At 42.1% G+C, this 20,949-nt stretch overlaps 1 protein-coding gene across 8 annotated transcripts in view; it reads right to left on the bottom strand.

Annotated features, from left to right (window-relative positions):
- mapk10 (mitogen-activated protein kinase 10) overlaps nt 1-18,663 on the bottom strand; it is a 79,252-nt gene extending 60,589 nt beyond the window's left edge. For all 8 annotated transcript variants that reach the window (XM_061262344.1, XM_061262345.1, XM_061262339.1 and 5 more), the window contains exon 1: nt 18,451-18,663. Coding sequence is in view for 6 of the 8 variants with exons in the window: in XM_061262339.1 (XP_061118323.1) it covers nt 18,451-18,453 (3 nt within the window). In the remaining 2 variants the exon portion in view is untranslated. The remainder of the gene's footprint in view (nt 1-18,450) is intronic.
- Between the last annotated feature and the right edge of the window lie 2,286 nt (nt 18,664-20,949).

Raw genomic sequence — 20,949 nt, 5'->3', positions numbered from 1 at the left:
CTGCAATAATTACACACACATGGGAAACATGGATTCATACCACGTAGTATGCTCACATCATGTGTTTTTAAAATGGCAGGCATTTATATAGCGCCTTTATCCAAAGCACTGTACAATTGATGCTTCTCCATTCACCCAGTCATGCACACACCTACACACCAACGGTGATTGGCTGCCATGCAAGGCGCCGACCAGCTCGTCAGGAGCATTTGGGGGTTCGGTGTCTTGCTCAGGGACACTTCGACACAGCCCGGGCAGGGGATCGAACCGGCAACCCTCCGACTGCCAGACGACTGCTCTTACTGCCTGAGCCATGTCACCCCCATTTTTGGAACGAATGGATGAACTGTGATGATTAGGCCTACATGTTTTGAATATCTGTTTAAAAGGTATGTTTTCATTCTACACATTACTTTGGATGAAAACTCTGCTCACTGCGTGATACGAGAATGATATGTGAAGGCTGAGAGGTGAGTCATTCATTAAAGATAAGCTGAAATCATAATTCACTTTTTCCTCAGTATAGCCGATTCTTCATAACCACACGAACACGTCTTATAGCATATATATAAAATTGTAATACCTGTGTATTTTCAAACCAAAGCTTTCGTCCATCCACTTTGTGGAACATGTTATGTGATTTTACACCATCGGGTACCAGTGGGTGTGCATGTCAATCAAAAATGTCTGTCAATATTCTGCTTCACTCCGATCAATATCCTGTTCGCACCGCGGCGTGCAACCTCATATGATGTCCTCCTCCGCGTTTGACGTCAGTGAAATCGACTCCCTGCCCTTCAAAAACTCCCCCGAACAATCAGACATGAATGGCTGATCTGGAGATGAAGAAAAACACCAGAGACGAAAGTCAAAGGACACAAGTGAGTCCCTTCCTCATCTCACACGCACCGTGTGTTCGGCTGTTTGATAATGCAGCACTGTCACCCAGGCGGGCACATTCTATCCTTATTTTTTATTACTAATCTGTCGCTGTGTCCTGTGACTGCAACCTGCCCAGGGACAGGAGATAAACAAACTGCTATACTACATCCAATGCTACAATTTAGGGAAAACATTGTCCCATTTACGGTCCTCTACGAATAAATGAAAAAAATCGAATAAAGCAAATGGGGATGCATGCATGCATTTCTGAAGTAAATACATCAACCACAGGCCGGGGGCTTGAAGCTAGAAATAGTATTGACCCAGAATGGTAAAGAGAAATGAAGATAAGTTGATTTTTCTTTTCAGGTTAATTAGATGAGTGTTGAATGAAAATGTAGGTCTAATTAGTCATTTGCTGTTTTATTCTCCAGAGAATCTTGACAGCAACCTAGCAGTCATCGGTGGAGAGTCAAATCAATCAGACAGTCTTGGCACAAAGAAAAAGCAACCAATCAGGGAAAATGTCAACTTTAATTGTTGTGAAGATTATAGAACAAACAAGAATTCAGGCATTCAGGCCACACAATTATGGGCAGAAATCAATTGACGAGGGTGCAGTATGATTGTTATTTAGATTTGGACAGCTGCCCAGCTACGGAGAGAAGTCTGCTAGAGGTCAGGCAAAGACTGTTGCTCGATATATTCACTGCTTTCTGCTCTTTCTGCCAAAGTTGTGAATGAATCTGGTTCTGTAGCAGTCTCAAGTGCCACATACACATGTTAAGAGAGTTTATGCTTACAATAAAAAAGAAAAAAGAAAAAAATTGATTTTTCATTATTTGTTAATAATATTACTGATAATAAGAACATTTATCAGGGGTAAACTATAACGTATTTAATTTAGATAAACTCACATAAACACAGCAGATCAAAAAGACCCATATTTGCTCAAATTTCAGAACAATACCTTATGTTATAATATGGCCTACTGCATGAAACACCTCACAGACGATGGAAACCAACATCCCACAGGCCAAACACCCAGACTTTGAGTCAGGGGGATGAAAAAACATCTCTTTTGTGGTCTTTGTGTCTGAGAAAGGCTAGCTCTAGGTATGCTCCCTGTCTTGGTTTCTGAGGCTCCTGCTAACGCTAACTGCTAAAATTATGCCTCCAAATTAATGTGTACAGTCTTTGTGAGTGACAGACAGCCTGGCTAATATGCAGCAATTACCTCTCAACTTGTTAAATTATCTGTGATACTTCAAAAATTATTTGATAAAAACGATATTGCTCTGGGCGCCCTTCTTTTCACAAGCATGCTTTAATCAAGAATGACAGAATGTATTTTTGTACATTTAGGAATAAAAGAAAGTTTGGTTATATTTTGTATGTGTTTGCCTTAATTGTATTACATTTGTACTGCATTCTATAGGCTACAGTTCAACAGTACTTATATTCTTTTGAAGTCAATTCTATGTTGCTTTGATTTTTTTATTTATTATTATTATTATTATTATTATTATTATTATTATTATTATGAGGCATAATATTAAAACAGTATACTGTAAATTGGAGAAAAAAAACATTTAAAATTGGAGTGTGTCACGTCTGTGCCCTTTTGCCATCTGTGGTTTTCTCTCTGTCCCTTTCAGACAATAGACTGTGGGGAGGGGGTTCAGATGTGCACGACAGTGGGGGGAGGGGGAGCCGGAGAATACCCAGGTGGATTTGAGAGGGGCCCCTCTGTGTGGGGGGAGGGGGAGCCGGAGAATACCCAGGTGGATTTGAGAGGGGCCCCTCTGTGTGGGGGGAGGGGGAGCAGGAGAATACCCAGGTGGATTTGAGAGGGGCCCCTCTGTGTGGGGGGAGGGGGAGCAGGAGAATACCCGGGTGGGTTTGAGACGGGCCCCTCTGTGTGGGGGGAGGGGGAGCAGGAGAATACCCAGGTGGATTTGAGAGGGGCCCCTCTGTGTGGGGGGAGGGGGAGCAGGAGAATACCCGGGTGGGTTTGAGACGGGCCCCTCTGTGTGGGGGGAGGGGGAGCAGGAGAATACCCAGGTGGATTTGAGAGGGGCCCCTCTGTGTGGGGGGAGGGGGAGCAGGAGAATACCCAGGTGGGTTTGAGACGGGCCCCTCTGTGTGGGGGGAGGGGGGGCAGGAGAATCCCCAGTTGGATTTGAGACGGGCCCCTCTGTGTGGGGGGAGGGGGAGCAGGAGAATACCCAGGTGGGTTTGAGACGGGCCCCTCTGTGTGGGGGGAGGGGGAGCAGGAGAATACCCAGGTGGGTTTGAGACGGGCCCCTCCGTGTCTGCAGCCCCTCCACACCCCGGGCGTGTTCTCATCACAATCACGTTTTGATCTCGCTCTGTTGGGGTCTGAATTAAGCAGCCGATTTTAATATTTTACCCATGCCGCCCGGCTCCAGCCGCTCTCTGATGTGCTGATGTGGGAATCTGCCGGCTGACGATCAGCGGTGCTGCTCATATGAACAGCGGTGTGGCTATTCATTTCAAACAGGAGAGAACAGCCTGGACAATACACTCAGAGGTGCTGCTCATATGAACAGCGGTGTGGCTATTCATTTCAAACAGGAGAGAACAGCCTGGACGATACACTCAAAGGTGCTGCTCATATGAGCAGCAGTGTGGCTATTCCTTTCAAACAGGAGAGAACAGCCTGGATGATACACTCAGAGGTGCTGCTCATATGAGCAGCAGTGTGGCTATTCATTTCAAACAGGAGAGAAGAGCCTGGATGATACACTCAGAGGTGCTGCTCATATGAGCAGCAGTGTGGCTATTCATTTCAAACAGGAGAGAACAGCCTGGGCGATACACTTGAGAGGTGCTGCTCATATGAGCAGTGGTGTGTGCTACTGAGAGAGTGGCCTTGACATCACACACAGCAAGCACAGAGAAAGGCGGCAGTGGTTTCAGCAGCTCGTTGGAACCTTTCAGCTGCTGCAGTGACATTGTTCAATGCGCTACAACAGGCGTGAGAAGCTCCAGAACAATATCAAACCAATATTACAGAGTATTCATATACTTATGAATGGAATCATCCCCCTGTAGTCTTTCCAACAGCCTCCGTGCACCGTTCACTGTGACTGTTACAAAACCATACCTGACTGCCTTCACGCAGTCATTTGAAACATAGTGCACGTGTTGTTACATGTCAATCTGAGTGTCATTATATGAGCCTGGAAAAAAAATTATCTGGCTGTTCAAAGTCAGGTATTCTGCTGACTAAGCGTTTGCATACCTTATGATATAGGCTAATTGCCCGATTTACGATGTACGAACCGCACGCTTTGATGTTCCATTCACATCAATTAAATACCAAAAGGGCCATTGCATTGTACAGAATTCTACTCTACAGTTCTGTGTCATGCATGCTGTTATAATTAGAATGCTCTTTGCCATTTCATTCCTCATCCTCCTTCCTTTCTGCATCACACACCAATCCCCTTGCTCCTGCCCATTCCTACATCATTCCCAGAGGCTGGTTTTATGCCATGACACACATTTTAAGGAGCGCTATTCAAACATTTCCCATTTGCACACACTGCCCAGAACATGAGGAGTTAACGAGAAATCCAGATCCTAGAACACGCCACACCACCTGACTGAGAGACAGAGAGAGAGAGAGAGAGGGAGAGGGAGAGAGAGAGAGAGAGAGAGAGGGAGAAAGAGCAAGCAAGCAAGCGTGTGGAATTGCCGCACTGAGCACTGCATTGATCACGCACTTCACTGACAGGCTGTCGATCGGGTGGACAGCGGAAAACCTTGCCGCAGCCAATGAGACGTAACCGTCCCCTGTATTTAGAGAAACGTGCGCTATCTGGTTTGAGCAGAATGTGCCAATCAAACGCGCACATGTAAACATATCGCCCAGGTAGCTGGAGGGAGGGATTCTGTGTCGAGCCAAACCTTCAGTCAGCTCTTTCCTCGAGCTCTGCTCTGCCCTTCCCACAGTGCTGCTGGGCAAATCTGCTGCGCAGGGAGTCAGGAGCGCCTCTGCGCTCTGGTGTATCCAACAACATTTCAGATGAAAGGCAACGGCACTGCTAATGTATGTGAAAACAGGAACGCGTAGCTCTGTAATTCATAAACCCCAGGATAATCCAACTAAAGAATAACAGAACTGTGGGGCTGGATGTGCAAAGAATATGGACGCAAGTCACTGTATAAAAACTCCGTAATTCCGTATGCATCACATGAAATGCACCTTAAGTACTAAGAAATAAAGAAGATTACATAACCAATGTCACAGACATAGTAGCAAAACTAAATCTGCAGTGCACTATGACCTGCTTCGTGGCTGTATGACACACTTTAGGATCACTGCAGATACTGCCTAGAAATGTTCATCTCGTATCATTTGAGGTCTTTCATTTGAGACATGGCTGAGGCAGTAAGAGCAGTCGTCTGGCAGTCGGAGGGTCGCCGGTTCGATCACCCGCCCGAGCTGTGTCGAAGTGTCCCTGAGCAAGACGCCTAACCCCCAAATGCTCCTGACGAGCTGGTCAGCGCCTTGCATGGCAGCCAATCGCCGTTGGTGTGTGAGTGTGTGTATGAATGGGTGAATGAGAAGCATCAATTGTACAGTGCTTTGGATAAAGGTGCTATATAAATGCCAACTTTTTTTTTTTTCACTTCCAAAGTAGACCTATAAAATCACTGTTCTTTCACTGCACAGCTTAGACCATTCATTCGACTCACTCTTCCTTCAAAATTCTTTATCTTGATTTTACAAAACACCGACAGGTATGCCGATTACAGCTGCACGTCCACTGTAATACAGAATTATCAGCCAAAATGGCATTCAGGATGCAAGATAAAATATTCATTCCCATCCTCTGCTCAGGGCATAAACATATTTCCTCACAGAAAAATAAAAGTCCTAATAAACGCCTGAGGCAAAACAAAATGTGTATATTCTCATCGGGATTTTATAACCCAAAAAGCTTCTTTTCACCAGATAATAACTCGTATGTGATTGTGCTTGGTGTTGGGAGGCTGTCAGAATAACAATATCCGAGAGGGAAATGCATCGAATCAGCTCCCACCGGTGAGCAGCAGCGGAGAGATCAGCGTCATAAACATCACTGAGGCGGCTGGGCTGGGTGTGCGGGAAGGAAGCGGGGAGACCCGAGGACCACGCCCACTGCTTAAGCAGGCGCACGTGCCTGGACAGCGTTACGACTCGGTCCAGGAGTTAAAGGTGTTAAAAGTGCGCTTCTTTCCACAGTAAGGGGCTGAGACCAGGGAAACCTGCTGTAGGAGAGGCAGTGCTGTGTTTGAAAAGACGGGAAAACTACAGTTCAGTTTGATTTTATTTTGAAAACTGGACCAATTCCAACCCAAACCTTTTCATAGAAAGCGACCGTATCTGCTACACATATAGCCTAACTCCCTCAAACCAGGTAAAAAAAAAAAGAAAAGATATTTACATACAGTAAATACTATATAAATAAAAAATGGAAAATAAATACATAAAATCCAGCATCACTACAGAGTAAGACTTCACAGGTACCACAGTCTTCTGCCACGGTGAATGTTCGGATAAAAAGGAGCAAACAAACGAAACGCGACTCCTTGTTTCCTCCTCCTCCTCTCTCTCTCCCGCCCTTCCTGAGTGCTTTCTTCAGCAGCTCCACCTGCTGCAGGTAACGCAGGCCGCACATGCAGCCTGCCTCTGGAACCGGGCCAAACTCGGCAGGGCTGGCAAAAAATACGACACCCGACCACGGTTACAGTGTTACCCTACTAGCAACACACAGGGCTCCCTACTAGCAACACACAGGACTCCCTACTAGAAACACACAGGGCTCCCTACTAGCAACACACAGGGCTCCCTACTAGCAACACACAGGGCTCCCTACTAGCAACACACAGGGCTCCCTACTAGAAACACACAGGGTTCCCATACTGGAAATACACAAGACTCACATACTAGAAACACACAGGGCCCCCATACTAGAAACACACAAGACTCACATACTAGAAACACACAGGGCCCCCATACTAGAAACACACAAGGCTCCTATACTAGAAACACACAGGGCTCCCATACTGGAAATACACAAGACTCACATACTAGAAACACACAGGGCTCCCATACTGGAAATACACAAGACTCACATACTAGAAACACACAGGGCCCCCATACTAGAAACACACAAGGCTCCTATACTAGAAACACACAGGGCTCCCATACTAGAAACACACAAGGCTCCCATACTAGAAACACACAGGGATCCCAAATTAGAAACACACAGGGCCCCCATACTAGAAACACACAGGGCTCCTATACTAGCAACACACAGGGCCAGGCTTGAGGACCATTAATAAGTGGAACCAGAAACATGCTTTCTTTCATCTGAGGGGAGCTAAGATTATGTTACATAGTCACTAAATATATAAGCCAACATTTCATATCAGATAAACCCCCAGAGCCAAGACAGAAAAAATGTGAGGTTTGTTTTACAGCTGTTGTGATGCACCACTAAACAAACATTTATGTTAAACAATAGCAATAAACAGTATGCTTTCTCATTTTCATGATTCCAAATCCTCATTTGTGCTACTAAAAAGGCATATTCTACTTTCCAGCAACATTTAGACCAACGGTCATCAAATCTGGACCATGAATCCAAAGCCGGCTCTGGTTTTCTTTTCTCCCAGGTAATTAGCTGAGAAATTAGTGCTACTAATTGGCCAGACAGTCTTCACACCTGCCACCCAGGTAAGGAGAGGGTGGAGCAATTCTCAAACCCCGAGGACTGTGACTTGATGATCCTTTATTTAGACCAGGGGTCTCCAATCTTATCCAGAAAGGGCCGGTGTGTGTGCAGGTTGTTGTTTTAGCACAGGACTAAGACAGCTGATTCTACTCATCTAGGTCTTGATTAAAGACCACGATTAGTTCATTAGTATAATCAGGTGTGTTACTGCTGGGTTAAAACAAAAACCTGCACCCACGCCGGCCCTTTTAGGATAAGATTGGAGACCCCTGATTTAGACTAACAAAATTGGGTTCCTGTCAGATACAAGAGTGGGACAAATAGTGAGCATAACTGCAATGTATATCATGAGTAGGCACAGAGTTTGCCTTCCCACCGCCCCAGGCAAGATGGTGGACCGGGGGAGGGGAATTACCTTGGCAACCACCTTTGTCACCTATGCCTAGGACCCACTTTGACCAAGAGAGACAGGTATTCACAACCAGAGAACACAGTCATGTCAATTAGCAACTTTCCAAAGGTGTGCAGCATAGGAATATGTCGAGATTTCATCGACTGTGACTTCTGTTAAGACTTGGTACCTGCCATTGCTTCCAGCACATCGTCAACTCATCCCCCATTTTATTACTTGTCAAATGACACGGTGCTCACTTTGCATTGCGATCTCGCCATCTGCGAATGTTTAATCAGTCTGCTCTGTAGCTCGAGAAGATGACTTTGTGGGACATCAAATTGTTTCTGGAAACTGTGTGTCGCCAAGGGGGAAGGAAGTATTCCTGTTTTGTGTTTGTTCTGAGTTAAAACGCAAGCTGCTGTAAACAATAAAACTCACACGAGTGTGAGGTGAAGAGAAACACAAATCCAGCTACTGCAATATTCATATGTAGTCTAAAAATGAGATGTTTGGACTGAACCAGGCTTTGAACCTCCTTTCTTGTACTCCTGTTCAGCTGGATTTCGATTATGAATTTAAATGTAGATTAGGAAGCATCCACAATTATTTCATTTGTCTTCCCAGTAAGAATGAATGTTCCTAAGCAATAACCATATGTCTTCTGGGAAGAAGGACAGTTTCAGTGGACTACTAACAGGTCCTCCGCACTTACATCGTAGTCCAAAGACATGCAGGTTAGGGACTAGAGATGAAAATTACATTACATTACATTACATTATTGGCATTTGGCAGATGCTCTTATCCAGAGCGACATACAGTTGATTAGACTAAGCAGGAGACAATCCTCCCCTGGAGCAATGCAGGGTTAAGGGCCTTGCTCAAGGGCCCAATGGCTGTGCGGATCTTATTGTGGCTACACTGGGATTAGAACCACAAACCTTGCGTGTCCCAGTCATTTACCTTAACCACTACGCTAAATGAGCTCATTAGCTAACTCTGGCACATTGATGTGGAAACTTAAAATGTTGATTAATGTGCACTGTCCCAGGTAAATAAAAAAATAGAACCTTTACAAAGCGATCCCTCTTTCCAAGAGTGGCTTTCCATTGCAAGGTTACAAACCATTAGTGCTGCTTTTCAAGGCTAAGTGCGGTGTGTCCATACGCCAGGTGCAATTCCAAATACCTGGCCACACTTCTTATTCCAGGCTACAAAAATGATCATACTCAAATACCAAACGTAAGGAAAATAACATTAGGCCTCATGAAGGACTTTCTCTTTTTCCATACTGCTTAGTCTAATCAGCTGTACGTCACTCTGGATAAGAGCGTCTGCCAAATGGCAATAATGTAATGTACTGCAGGTGAGTTCCGTCGGAGAGATGGCCAATGGGATCAACACGAACAAGGGACATCCTTCCCAAATTCAGTAGTCGGCACCTGGGTAAATTCATTAATTGCGGTTCATTGGTTTTCTCTTATTCCTCCGAAACAGTCCAATAAAATAAGCACGAGAAATAAGCAATGCAGTCGCTGAATCTTGACTCGTACATAATATTTGATCTGCAACGCTTAGTTTGAAAGTTTGACCGGAGTTTTGTGAGCCAGACGAGCTACGCTGGACTCATTTTGACTTCACCTGTCACGCGCTGTCACACCTCTCCATAGAAAGTGATTTGATGTGGAAACACCTTTAGAGTACATGATTGGTACGACAGGTTGGGACGACTCGGAAATGTAGTTTATACCTTTAGAACATTTTTCTTAAATGTGCCAACTTCTCCCAAATCGCCCGTTTGAGCGATTTAAGTATAAATCTGTTCGTTACGAGTGTAGGCCTATTTAGAGACCCATTAATTGCGGTCCTGGATCTTTAGCTGTCGACGTAGAATTGTTTTCAACAGATTTTTCCCTAACTTCTCCCCAGTTTTCGCACGTTCTGTTGAGTCACGACTGCACCGCCAGCACCCACGTGTGAAGCACTGCGTCAGATCGGGGTCGAGGTGTTGGTCTCACTGACGACAGCTGAGAGTGTCTACCGCGTCATTCGGAGAAGCCAGTGCAGTGGTAAGCAAAGGAGTCCTGGCTGACTGGTACCAGCCCCACTCATTGCAGGGGGAAGGGATACTGTTTCATCACCACCACAGACGGCTGGTCTTAGTCAGCCATTGCAATAGCGTAGGCTGTTCTCCTGGCCCGGGCCATTATTACTGACAGGGCCATTTAGGACTTACAGGAAATAGTCCTTATTCCATTATTTTTATTTCATTTCAGATCTCTGTTATGAGCCGACCTTTTGTGCTCCTTTTGAAACTTCAATGTGAATCTCTGTGAATCATACTGTACTTTCTTATGACCTTGGATGATATTTATGTGTAAATATCATATGTTATATTTATTAACTGGTGTCATTATATTAAATATAAATTGACAAAATAACATCTCTGATTATGAGTCAATCCATGTGCAATTCCCATCATGTACATATCCGATCTCCACTCAGCTCATATCCAATCCCTCCCACTGGACACAAGCTGGACCATTTACATTGATAACAACAGAGCTCTTATTTTTTATCAGAAAATGTCTTTAAACGTCCAGTGAAATGGCACACTCTTAACAAAAATGATAATATTCCCACCAGTGTGTGCAGAGTCAGAAAGCAGGAAGAGAAAAGCAGATTTGGCTTGAGCTCACTGCCCCAGGCTTCTCCATTCCCACGATGCCCCATCATAACCCAGTAATGACATCATCAATCATGTGGCAAGACGTGAGCCTACAGCGGCACCTAAGCATTTACATAAATTAATATAAGAGAAAGCTAATTAGGCAATAGTTACGAAAACTCAATCTGTTTATGATCGCCATGAAGAGTATCCCTAAAGATGCTGAATTAACATAATGGAGAAATATTAAGTGGGCCTCTGTTTTCCAAATCAGTTGAAATATCATTGATCTGGGGCATGTTAACACACTTCCTTGAAATGTAAAACTTTCTGCTATCGGTACTGCAATCCATTATCAATGCCAACTAGGCACTTTTCTGCGTAAATAATTGGAGATTATCTCTGATTCACACATTGCTGTTGTCTATCAACCCTCACTCTTTGTAATGTGCACGTTTAGTTTTTGTAATTTAGCCATGTATTTGTGGGTCCAAGCAGCTCTTATGTTGGATCTCCACCCCCAGACTATATCGTTCCATAGACTGATCTACAGCATGAACACTGACTGACTAATACCTCTGCATGCTCCTGACCCTTGCAAACCACACTTTTCAAATCTTTTAGGGTCATACCTCAAGCCTTTGAGGTCTCTTGCCAATCTCTGGAACGCTTCACCATTAAGTCAAATGCCATATGTGACTTGCGCCCAGATTATTTTCCGTTGAAAAACACAGAACAAAAAACACATTGTTTTCCATTGAAAAACACAGATTGTTTCCCATTGAAAAACACAGACTGTTTCCCATTGAAAAACACACATTTTTTTTTCCATTGAAAAACACACATTTTTTCCCATTGAAAAACACACTTTTTTTTTTCCATTGAAGAACACATTCAAAGATGTCCCCACTTGCATCCTCTCAGGCTGCCTTCTGATCCAGCCATGACGCATCGTCCCGTGACCCCCCCAGAGGGTGCAGGAATCACTTTCAGTTTGGCTTAAAACCTTTTCAGCTAGTCCACAAGGGGCTGTAGCTGATTTGCCGTCTATGTTCATTTAATGAATTCTCATCGAATGCAGGTAGGTTTTCCATTTCTACCGAAATGTTAAAATTCATACAGCTTGCATTTTTCTTCCTAATCCAACGGATCATTCCGGCTGAAATGGGCTCTGAACGCCTGAACAGGCCAATAACACAGCAGGCAAAATTAATATTTTCATAAAGCTGATTTCGACGTGCTCTCTTTTGATAACGCTGTGTTCGTTGAAGTTAGGTAATCCTGAGCTTAATTCCATCGCAGATGGTGAAAAGGTTTTAATGGTAAAAGGCATTAACATTTTTAGCATTTTCATTATATTCATCATTTAGTGAACCTTTATGTTTTATATTATTTAAATACAGATTTGTCTATGTACTCAACATCCTCAACATCCACTTTGACATTTTTTTTAATGAGAGACTACTAGTAAATGTATTGCAGTCTGAAAATCTCACTGCAAATGGTAATTTATTCCTGAAGTGTTAGGCCAATGCTTTAATAATAGAAAATAGGACTGAAAAATAGGCCACAATATATATGTGCAATATACAGTCAGTGGCCATTTTATTTTGTAGGCCTGTACACCAGCTTGTTAATGCAAATATTTAATCGGCCAATTATGTGGCAGAAGATTAAATGCATACAAGCATGCAGAGGTTCAGCTGTTTTTTAGAGCAAATGTCAAATGTAATCTAAGTGACTTTGACCATTATTATTATTGGTGCCAGACAGGGTGGTTTGAGTATCTCAGAAACTGCGACTTTCCTGGGAGTTTCACGCACAACAGTCTCTAGAGTTTGCAGATAATGTTGCAAAAAACAAAAAGCATAATGAGAGAGGTCATAGGAGAAGGGCCAGACTGCTCAAAGCTGCCAGGAAGGTGACAGTAATGCAAATAACCACACATTACAACAGCGGTGTGCAGAAGAGCATCTCTGAACACACAACACGTCAAACCTGTAAGTGGATAGGCTACAGTAGCAGAAGACCAATAAGACTAATAAATACCTAATAAAGTGCTCGGTGAGTGTATTTTTCTGGTATTTGGTCAGTCCAGAAGCCCATTTAAGCACAGTACTGGCTGTGAAAGGAGATTCCACGGATCAGCACAAAGACTGTTGTGTGGCAGGAATTACAAATGGCGCTTCTGAGGAACCACTGGTTCTAAACCACGGGGTGGGCCTCGGGGGACCCCCTGAAAAGGGACTTTTGTTCAATGTCCCATGGCCATCTGGCCATGCACTCCTCACACTCCATTATCTCCAGTGCCAAGACCAATACATATCCGCACTTGGAAAATGAATTCTTGATGATCCAGTCTCTGATAAAAAAGTGGCTAGAAATAACAGTGGGATTATTATGTAAATAATTTCCCTTCCCAACATTCTAAGACCATTACACACAAAAAGTCCCTGAATACCTGATGTGAAAAGTATTTTTATTTATGTGTAGTCTTTCACTGTCTGATTTCATGGATCACCTGGCATCTGCAGGTAATGTATGATCTCTTATTCCTTCCTTCTCCTTCATATCTTCTGGTCACCTCTCTCTCTCTCTCTCTCTCTCTCTCATTAGGCCTTGCCCCTCCCCCCTGTGCTAAATGTTTGATATGATGACAAAATGCAGCTTAGAAGGCATGTCTTTAGTAGTGGATTCAGTTACACAATCAATGCTGACTGGGTGTGATGTAATAAGGATTACTGTGTGCTCATAACATTTCAAACTACATGAGAAATGGCCAGTTGACCAAGTAGTTTTGACAGAATAGCCTTCATTATCTTTTACAAAAGGAGCTGGTCATGAACATTTTACTTACTCAGTAGGTAATTTGAGAGGCAAAGATTTCATTGACGCTCTATATCAGGGATCATCAAACACGGTCTGAGAACTACCGGTTTTCTCCCATCCCTTTATCTGGGAGTCGGGTGTGAAGACAGTCTGGCCGATAAGTAGCCATAACTGTCCTGCTAATTACCTGGGACAAAAGGGCCAGATTCCGACGGTCCAGATTTGATGACGGCGGTCTATAGGTTCGTTACACAATATTTAAACTTGCACTTAAATATAGCAGATCACCTTTCCTGAGCCAGAAGGGAGGGGACCCACTTCACTGAAGGATGTTTCAATCCAGCTGTGCCTGTGTACTGCTTTAAATGCATGCATGAACGAGTGAGGGAACAGGCCCAGTCAAGGTCATAAATTATATACCGCTTCCCTCTGACCTAGATTGTGTTTCTCTTTCTGGTCCTTAATGTGACCACAACAGCCTGGATTTAATGTTCTTAACAGCCATGAGTGTGTATTCGTCTTCACAAACACCAAAAGTTCAAAAGTTCAAAAGCCACCAAAATTAACTGCTCTTGTCGACAACAGTAATGCTGGCATTTTGTGCAAATTTAAAGTCAACTGTTCCAAACCTATATCTTATTAAATCGATTTGACTATCTTGATAAGGTAGAATGGTACTCTTATCTTTGATAATATGTAAGAGAATCATTTCAATTTGTTTGGTTTAAAGAGGACTCATCTGACCTACTGTGTCAAACGTGATGTCTGAAAAGGCCTCTGTGCTTTAAACTTTGAATGCAACCACTTGGTAATATGACTGAGACACTTGGAGTCAATGTTCATTGTTATGCAGACAGTACAGATATGGGCAGATGAAGTGCCAGCTGTCAAATAAAAGAGTAAGCTCAGGAGAAATTAAGACCTGGACGACTGCAAAGTTTCTACTTCTTAACTTAACTTTGAAAACCGTGTTTGTAATTCTTGATCCCAAAAGACAGTGTTGCTATGTAACGTCAGAGTGTTTTCCTGACCGAGACATGAATTAGCTGCAACATGCAACAGAAGCTGTACCAATCAGGATATCCAGGACACGGCAAGCCACTGCCAGCGCAACTGGACCAGGACGTAAACTTGATGCAGACCGATGTAGACTGATAAAAAAGCAATTTCCTAACTCACCTGGTTTCATTTGACTTTCACAAGTGACCTCAATAACAACAATATAGTATTTCAGAAGGGGAGTTTCACCTACACTTAAATCCTAATCTTTAATTATCTAATATTATTACACAACTTATCTAAACACCAGATCATGTAAACTGTGGTTAAAGTGAATCTGTAGTAGACTGTAGTAATTTCAAAGTAATATTATATAAAATACAACATATTTAGAAAAAGCAAACTTGATTGTTACTGTAGAGGCACTGCCATATGAGCCATTTTCTATAATAAAGGGAGAATGCAATGACACCCCAATGAAACTAGACAGTCCAACACAACAATATAGCTGATCATACTGTATTGCACTATTGCTGAGGCAACAAACATGAACAATATCTCTTGAAAACAGGTCTTTGAGAATGTTCAGGAGTTATGTACTAAACATTAAACACTAAACACGTTGTTGTACGTCGCTCTGGATAAGAGCGTCTGCCAAATGCCAATAATGTAATGTAATGTAAAAACACACCAATCATATAACAATTGAGCATATAGGCTAGTTGTTACTCATGCACAAGTATTGAATCCCTTTATGCTGGAATTACAAACTAAATTTAGGCCTTCATGTCTGTTTGACTGCCACCTGGCTTTTGAGACTATTGGAATCTGCATTGGAACTAGCCTAGAAATTCTTTATAACAATGCACCCACAATTTTTTTATTCGGAAATTCTAGCGAAGACATTACGATTTTATCATGGACATGAAAATGTATTCTATGGCCCTGCTAGCAGTATGAAGTGTTCTGCTCTTAAAAGCCTTGTATTCCCAAACAGCAGTATTTGCTGTATTTCTGTGATATAGGCTAGCAGTATTTGCAAGTCGCTTTATCTTTCATCATATATTTCTGTTATACAAGTATTAATGAGGTCAGTCAGAGGTGCCAAAGACCTTACTGATGTGGGCAGCCCATAGACCTACCCCAGGTGTGTTTACTGAATATCCATATATAAATACATGCAAAAAATGTGTTTTCATTTCTGAGCACTCTGAGAATATGAATATAAAATATTCTTGCTTTTATCCTGTGAGATCAGAGGTCAGCGTTATATATGTACGCTTCTGTATTAGCTTGCCAATGCTTAAATCACTGTAATTGCACATTAAGGGTTCTTTCATATCTGCTATGTATAATCCATTTTCTTTCACACCTGGTCTATGTGGAGAAGGTACTTTATATTTAAGTTGCACCTTCATTCATACTGACACCAATGTATGCACCAAACAACTATACAATACATTCATAACTAAAATTATCTTGCCAATTTTTCTTTTTTTTACATTTTAGTGAATTTTGCTTTAACAATATTATAAAGAATGAAGTCCAGTGAGTTCTGATAGCGTTCATAGTGACAATGGCACACCTTGTCACTATGAACGCTATCAAAACTGGCATTTCACCTTCAAGCAAACAATCATCTGCAAGCTCAGAAGAGAAATGAGAATGAGAAATGTGTTAGGACAGCTACAAAGAAGAATCTTCCAGTTCATTCCATTGTGGAAGCCCTTGGTGCCCCATAATCTTAATTTGTATCAATACCAGCATTATTTCCATTACAACTGTTAGCTAATCATAAAGAATAGAGAAAATGCATGTATTTTAGAGTGCATGCTTTGTCTGTTAAAAGTGACCAGCCTAAATCAATAGGCGATATGTTCTGTTCAGGCAATATGCTTAATATCCATAAATACTACTGTGGATTATAAAATGTATCCTACTTTTGAGGTAAGTGTCTTATACACGAAATCACATTATTATTATTATTATTATTATTATTATTGTTGTTGTTGTTGTTTTCTATGACCTTGGTAATTACAGTCTAGAACTGAGTTATTTACCAGGCAGGTAGTGGAAGCCAAATTATGCTAATAGTTATATAATCACCTAATGGCCAGTAAATGTGTTGCTAAGCAATCGTGAGCCTTAAACTGATGCTCAGGTTGACAGAGAATTGGTCCCTTTTGTAACACCTTTTGTTAGGGAATTTCACTGAATCTACAGTGTTCCGTCCTACTGAGTCTTTTAAGAGGTTTTTGTTTCATGACATTAGTGACATTAGAAGGAGAAATTCTTCATATCCAACATTATTTTCCCTGGTTTCTTTGTTCCGGCTAAAGGAAAATTGTGGGCTGTCGTGCACATTATGTGCTAATTACAGACCCACACCATTAACACCTGGGAAAAAATCATTATTTCTACCAGTATTCTACCAAGTGTCATTATTCAGTGAGCCTTATATTGTCCTGGTTGAGAGCCATACAGGGGGGCCCTGGTCCTAAAGACAAAGACACATACATATACATAGTGCCAGTTGGCTTTCAAATGTAGGCTATTGAACCCATAGTGCAGATCATCACCATATATGATTATATGATTACTACCCAATTGAACAACCCTTACAAAGGTATTAATCCTGAATAAGAGGTAGATGTAGAGTAATGACTAATATTAAGAAAACTGTGATTATTAATGCATTACACAGTTCAATTTGGAAGGGAATATTCATAGGCAACTGTGACCTTAATTGCAAATGACAGACAATTTAAGTTCCATCCTAGGCTTTTTGCCGTTGCTTTGCCTAAAGTCCAAACACAAATTCGTCTAACTTACTGTAATTTTCATTGCAATTACAATTTTACAAAATTGTAAAACATAAGACATGCCTTATACGCTTATATGTGAACAATTAAATATTATATCACCATACGACATGTATTACATATTGGCGTATTTTCGACACGTAAGCTCATTGTTGTAAGGTTGAAAGCGGCAAAACACAAGGGACCTAGTGAAAAACACCAGGGGAGGCGCAAAATGGAATACTGTAATGATAAAAGAGAAAATGTGGGTCCCGCAAACGTAAGGCTACAAGGCAAACACGGTGAGGCTCATATTTTAATCTACTGGCAGTCACGCTACTGCCCGTGTAGCAGGATCCAGGTGCATCGCACGAGACCCCGCCACAAATAGCTATATGTACGAGGCTATACATAGGCTATATTCTAATATAAATATGCTCTAGGACACACCAGCAACAAGCTAACGTGAAAAACATAACAAGCAGGCTACCGATTTGCTTCGTAAGCTTTTAGCGCCGCTGTATTGTTGGGGACATAACCATGTAATATAAAGGGTTATAAACACATGGAAATTGTATGTGGTAGCTGGGGTGTCAAAGCCGTCATGTAAGTGTCATAGCTAAGGTTAAGGATACATTTATTTAAGGTTATAGGCGTAAATTAACAGACATATACAGTACATATCCCTCAGACGCCTTCTTTCAATTTACGCAATTATCATGATTAAAAATGCGTTTTGTTCTTGGTAATCAAATGCATCAGATAGCCAAATAGCTCGATAAATCCAATAAAGCCACTGAATCGCCATTCTGATGGCGGGACTGTTACGAAATTTCGGTGCATAAACATGGGCTGGACTTCACGAGGAAAAACATCAGGGCACTGTGCGGTTACATCGCATTCTAGAGATGCGTTAAAAATGTGCTGTGCCCATTTTAGAAATCACTGCAGCTCTTTATTTTTTCACATTCACTCTTACAGTACTACAATGCTAGCGGATTTGATATTCTCCCTGTCCTTTTCTACAATGGCATCGCCATCAGTCGACTTCATTAACCTTCGCAGCAATCAATATTCATCACCGCACCCTTCAGCAGGTTCCCGCATCAACATCACCCACCAACCTACCATTCCGTGCCAGTTGACGACAATCCTAGTCCGGTGACAGTCCTGTTCAAAACATTCCGACGAGCGAGATTCAAAAGCTTCGTATCGCAAAGATACTCGAATGTGAAGACGTAAAAAATTAACAACCGATGGTTAAAATAAAGGAGGTTAAAGCAGAAATTGCGATGCTGAATCACCCTCGGCTCACCGTCTTGCAACCATTGTGCTGCAAGATGCTGGCTGTACCATTGTGGAACCTACCAGAGGAGAGGTGGGTAAAGGGGTTAGGGAAATGGGTTGCTATAGAAACCGAAAGGAGCACACATGACGTCAAAGCCCAAAGCAGTCTCTGGAGGGGAGGGGGGAGCTTGTCTATTCCTGCATCGTCCTCATCATCAAGCATGTCGTTCGGACATGGCTACAGAGAGGACCAGCAAGGAGGCGGGCGGAACGGAACCACAGACAGCCTCTGCCTTCGGGATAGACATATAGGCTATATATTTCACGCAGGATTTACTCGACATTCGACATAGAAAACAATGTTAATAAATTGAGACCCTATCATCACTATTGCGTTTTTTGTAGCATCCATTTGGTTCCACATCAGCCTCCGTAGTAGCTGGTAAAACCGCGATCAGAATCCCGCGTTGCATGGCGAATTACTTTCCAGGTGCTAGTCCGGACGAATAGGTTAGTTCTTTCTGCGCTTTTTTTTGCCGAGTAGCGTTTAAGATCATTTTGGTTGGTAGGCTACTGTTGTCGTATTGTCACAGTGCTATATTGCCCCGCTTCTGTAGGCTACTATGGGTTACGTGGAGGCATCCTATGGCGTTTTTCTTTGTCACTCGTCCTTTCCTTGCTTTTGTGAAGGTATTGTCCAGCCCGGCCTGGCTATACGAGGCTAGGTGGACTAATGCTTCGTATTTTGAATTTGATTTTTAAATGTTGAGCCTTCTTAATGTCGCATCCCCTGACTTGGGCAGTGAGAGCTTTAGGCGGACCGGGGCCGATTTTCCATCTGGGGTTTTTATCAATTACTTGTTATTATGAATTATTTATTAATTAGCCTATTATTTATATTCAATAATAATTAATACATTATTATTAAACATGTATTAATTACTGTAATGGCGGGTGTATATCCATAGGCTTTGTGTAGCCTACATTAACCACAGTCTTCAATGGTTATTTGTTCATCTCTAAATTATCTACCATTATCTCTCCTTTTTTATTGAATCTATTTGGCACTGGTCGAGGCTCAGCCTCTGCTGAACTCTTACACATCTACTGTGATCCGCTGCACCTCGTTGTACTGTGTACATTTTTTTCACACCATGGAGCAGGAAATATCAGGTAATCAAAAATATTTTCTGGAAGTCTGCTACTAACAGCATTGCAAACCAGAATACGTAAAATTCAGATCAAGGTTGAAACGCTCCTTGACATGATTTAGAGAATGTGATGGTCATTCCTTTCATGTTTTCATGACAGGCTGGTAGGACAATATGAATATATGGTGATTTATTTGTCTAGCCATATCCTGGCTTGTTGCACGTATTCCAGCCAGATGCCATCATACAATCTAGTTGCAAGATACAATTGAATTAGCCTGTTAATATCTGATAAGAAATGTAAAATAACCACACAATGTACGATAATACCATATGACACCTGAAGCTGAGTGGGAGGAGTAGAGAGGACTCCCTCTTCTCATTGGCTACTTTCAGACACCCCTGGTATGGGATATGTTCAGGACCATGGACAGTGGCAGTTGATTGGTACTCAGCCCAGATGTTGCTCATTGCTTTCAGTCATATAAACGCACAGTCCGAAGCCTTTATCAGCTATCTGCTCAACTGTTAGCACCTCTAGATGGCTGTCATGCTGTTAGCAGATACGCATACTATCATCAATTAAATTGAAATTCAAGTAATATATTAAGCCTGTTCAATACATCCACTATACGGTATATAGATATGTACTATACAGCCACATCCACTATACGATAGTTAGGAATTTGTTTGACTGTATAAATAAAGGATACAAAAAAACCCAAGTACAAAAAAATACAGCAAAACACATTGAGCATCAGAGCCAAGACAAACTGGTTTGGAAAAATACAAGAATACAAAAACACAAATATAAAAGGACAACACAATACAGTGAACAACATTCTGTGCCAAACTGTTATTGGAAAAGATGATAATGGATTAAATCGCACCTTTGTAACAGAAGCATCCTTCCTAAACACTTCAAACTACCTTAGCTACCGTAGGATAAATCTGCGGTGTGCTGTTTTAGAAGTGCTTCCTCCCATGCCCAAGAGGAGGACGACCAGTTCTTTAGTCTATAATCCAATCTAGTCTATTTTAAGATGCATATAATTCACATGACACCAGCTGACAACGGAGGAGGCTTAATACCTATAGGCAGATTCATCATTTGAAGTGACGAGGCCTATCACTGTTGCGTCATCAGAAAACTGAATGAGTGTGCGATGCAATGACAAAGAAAAAATGT

This window comes from Conger conger, chromosome 12, assembly GCF_963514075.1.
Source record: "Conger conger chromosome 12, fConCon1.1, whole genome shotgun sequence".
NCBI classification, from domain to species: Eukaryota; Metazoa; Chordata; class Actinopteri; order Anguilliformes; family Congridae; genus Conger; species Conger conger.
The sequence above is the reverse complement of the archived record's forward strand: the minus strand, read 5'-3'. Positions and strand labels throughout refer to the sequence as shown.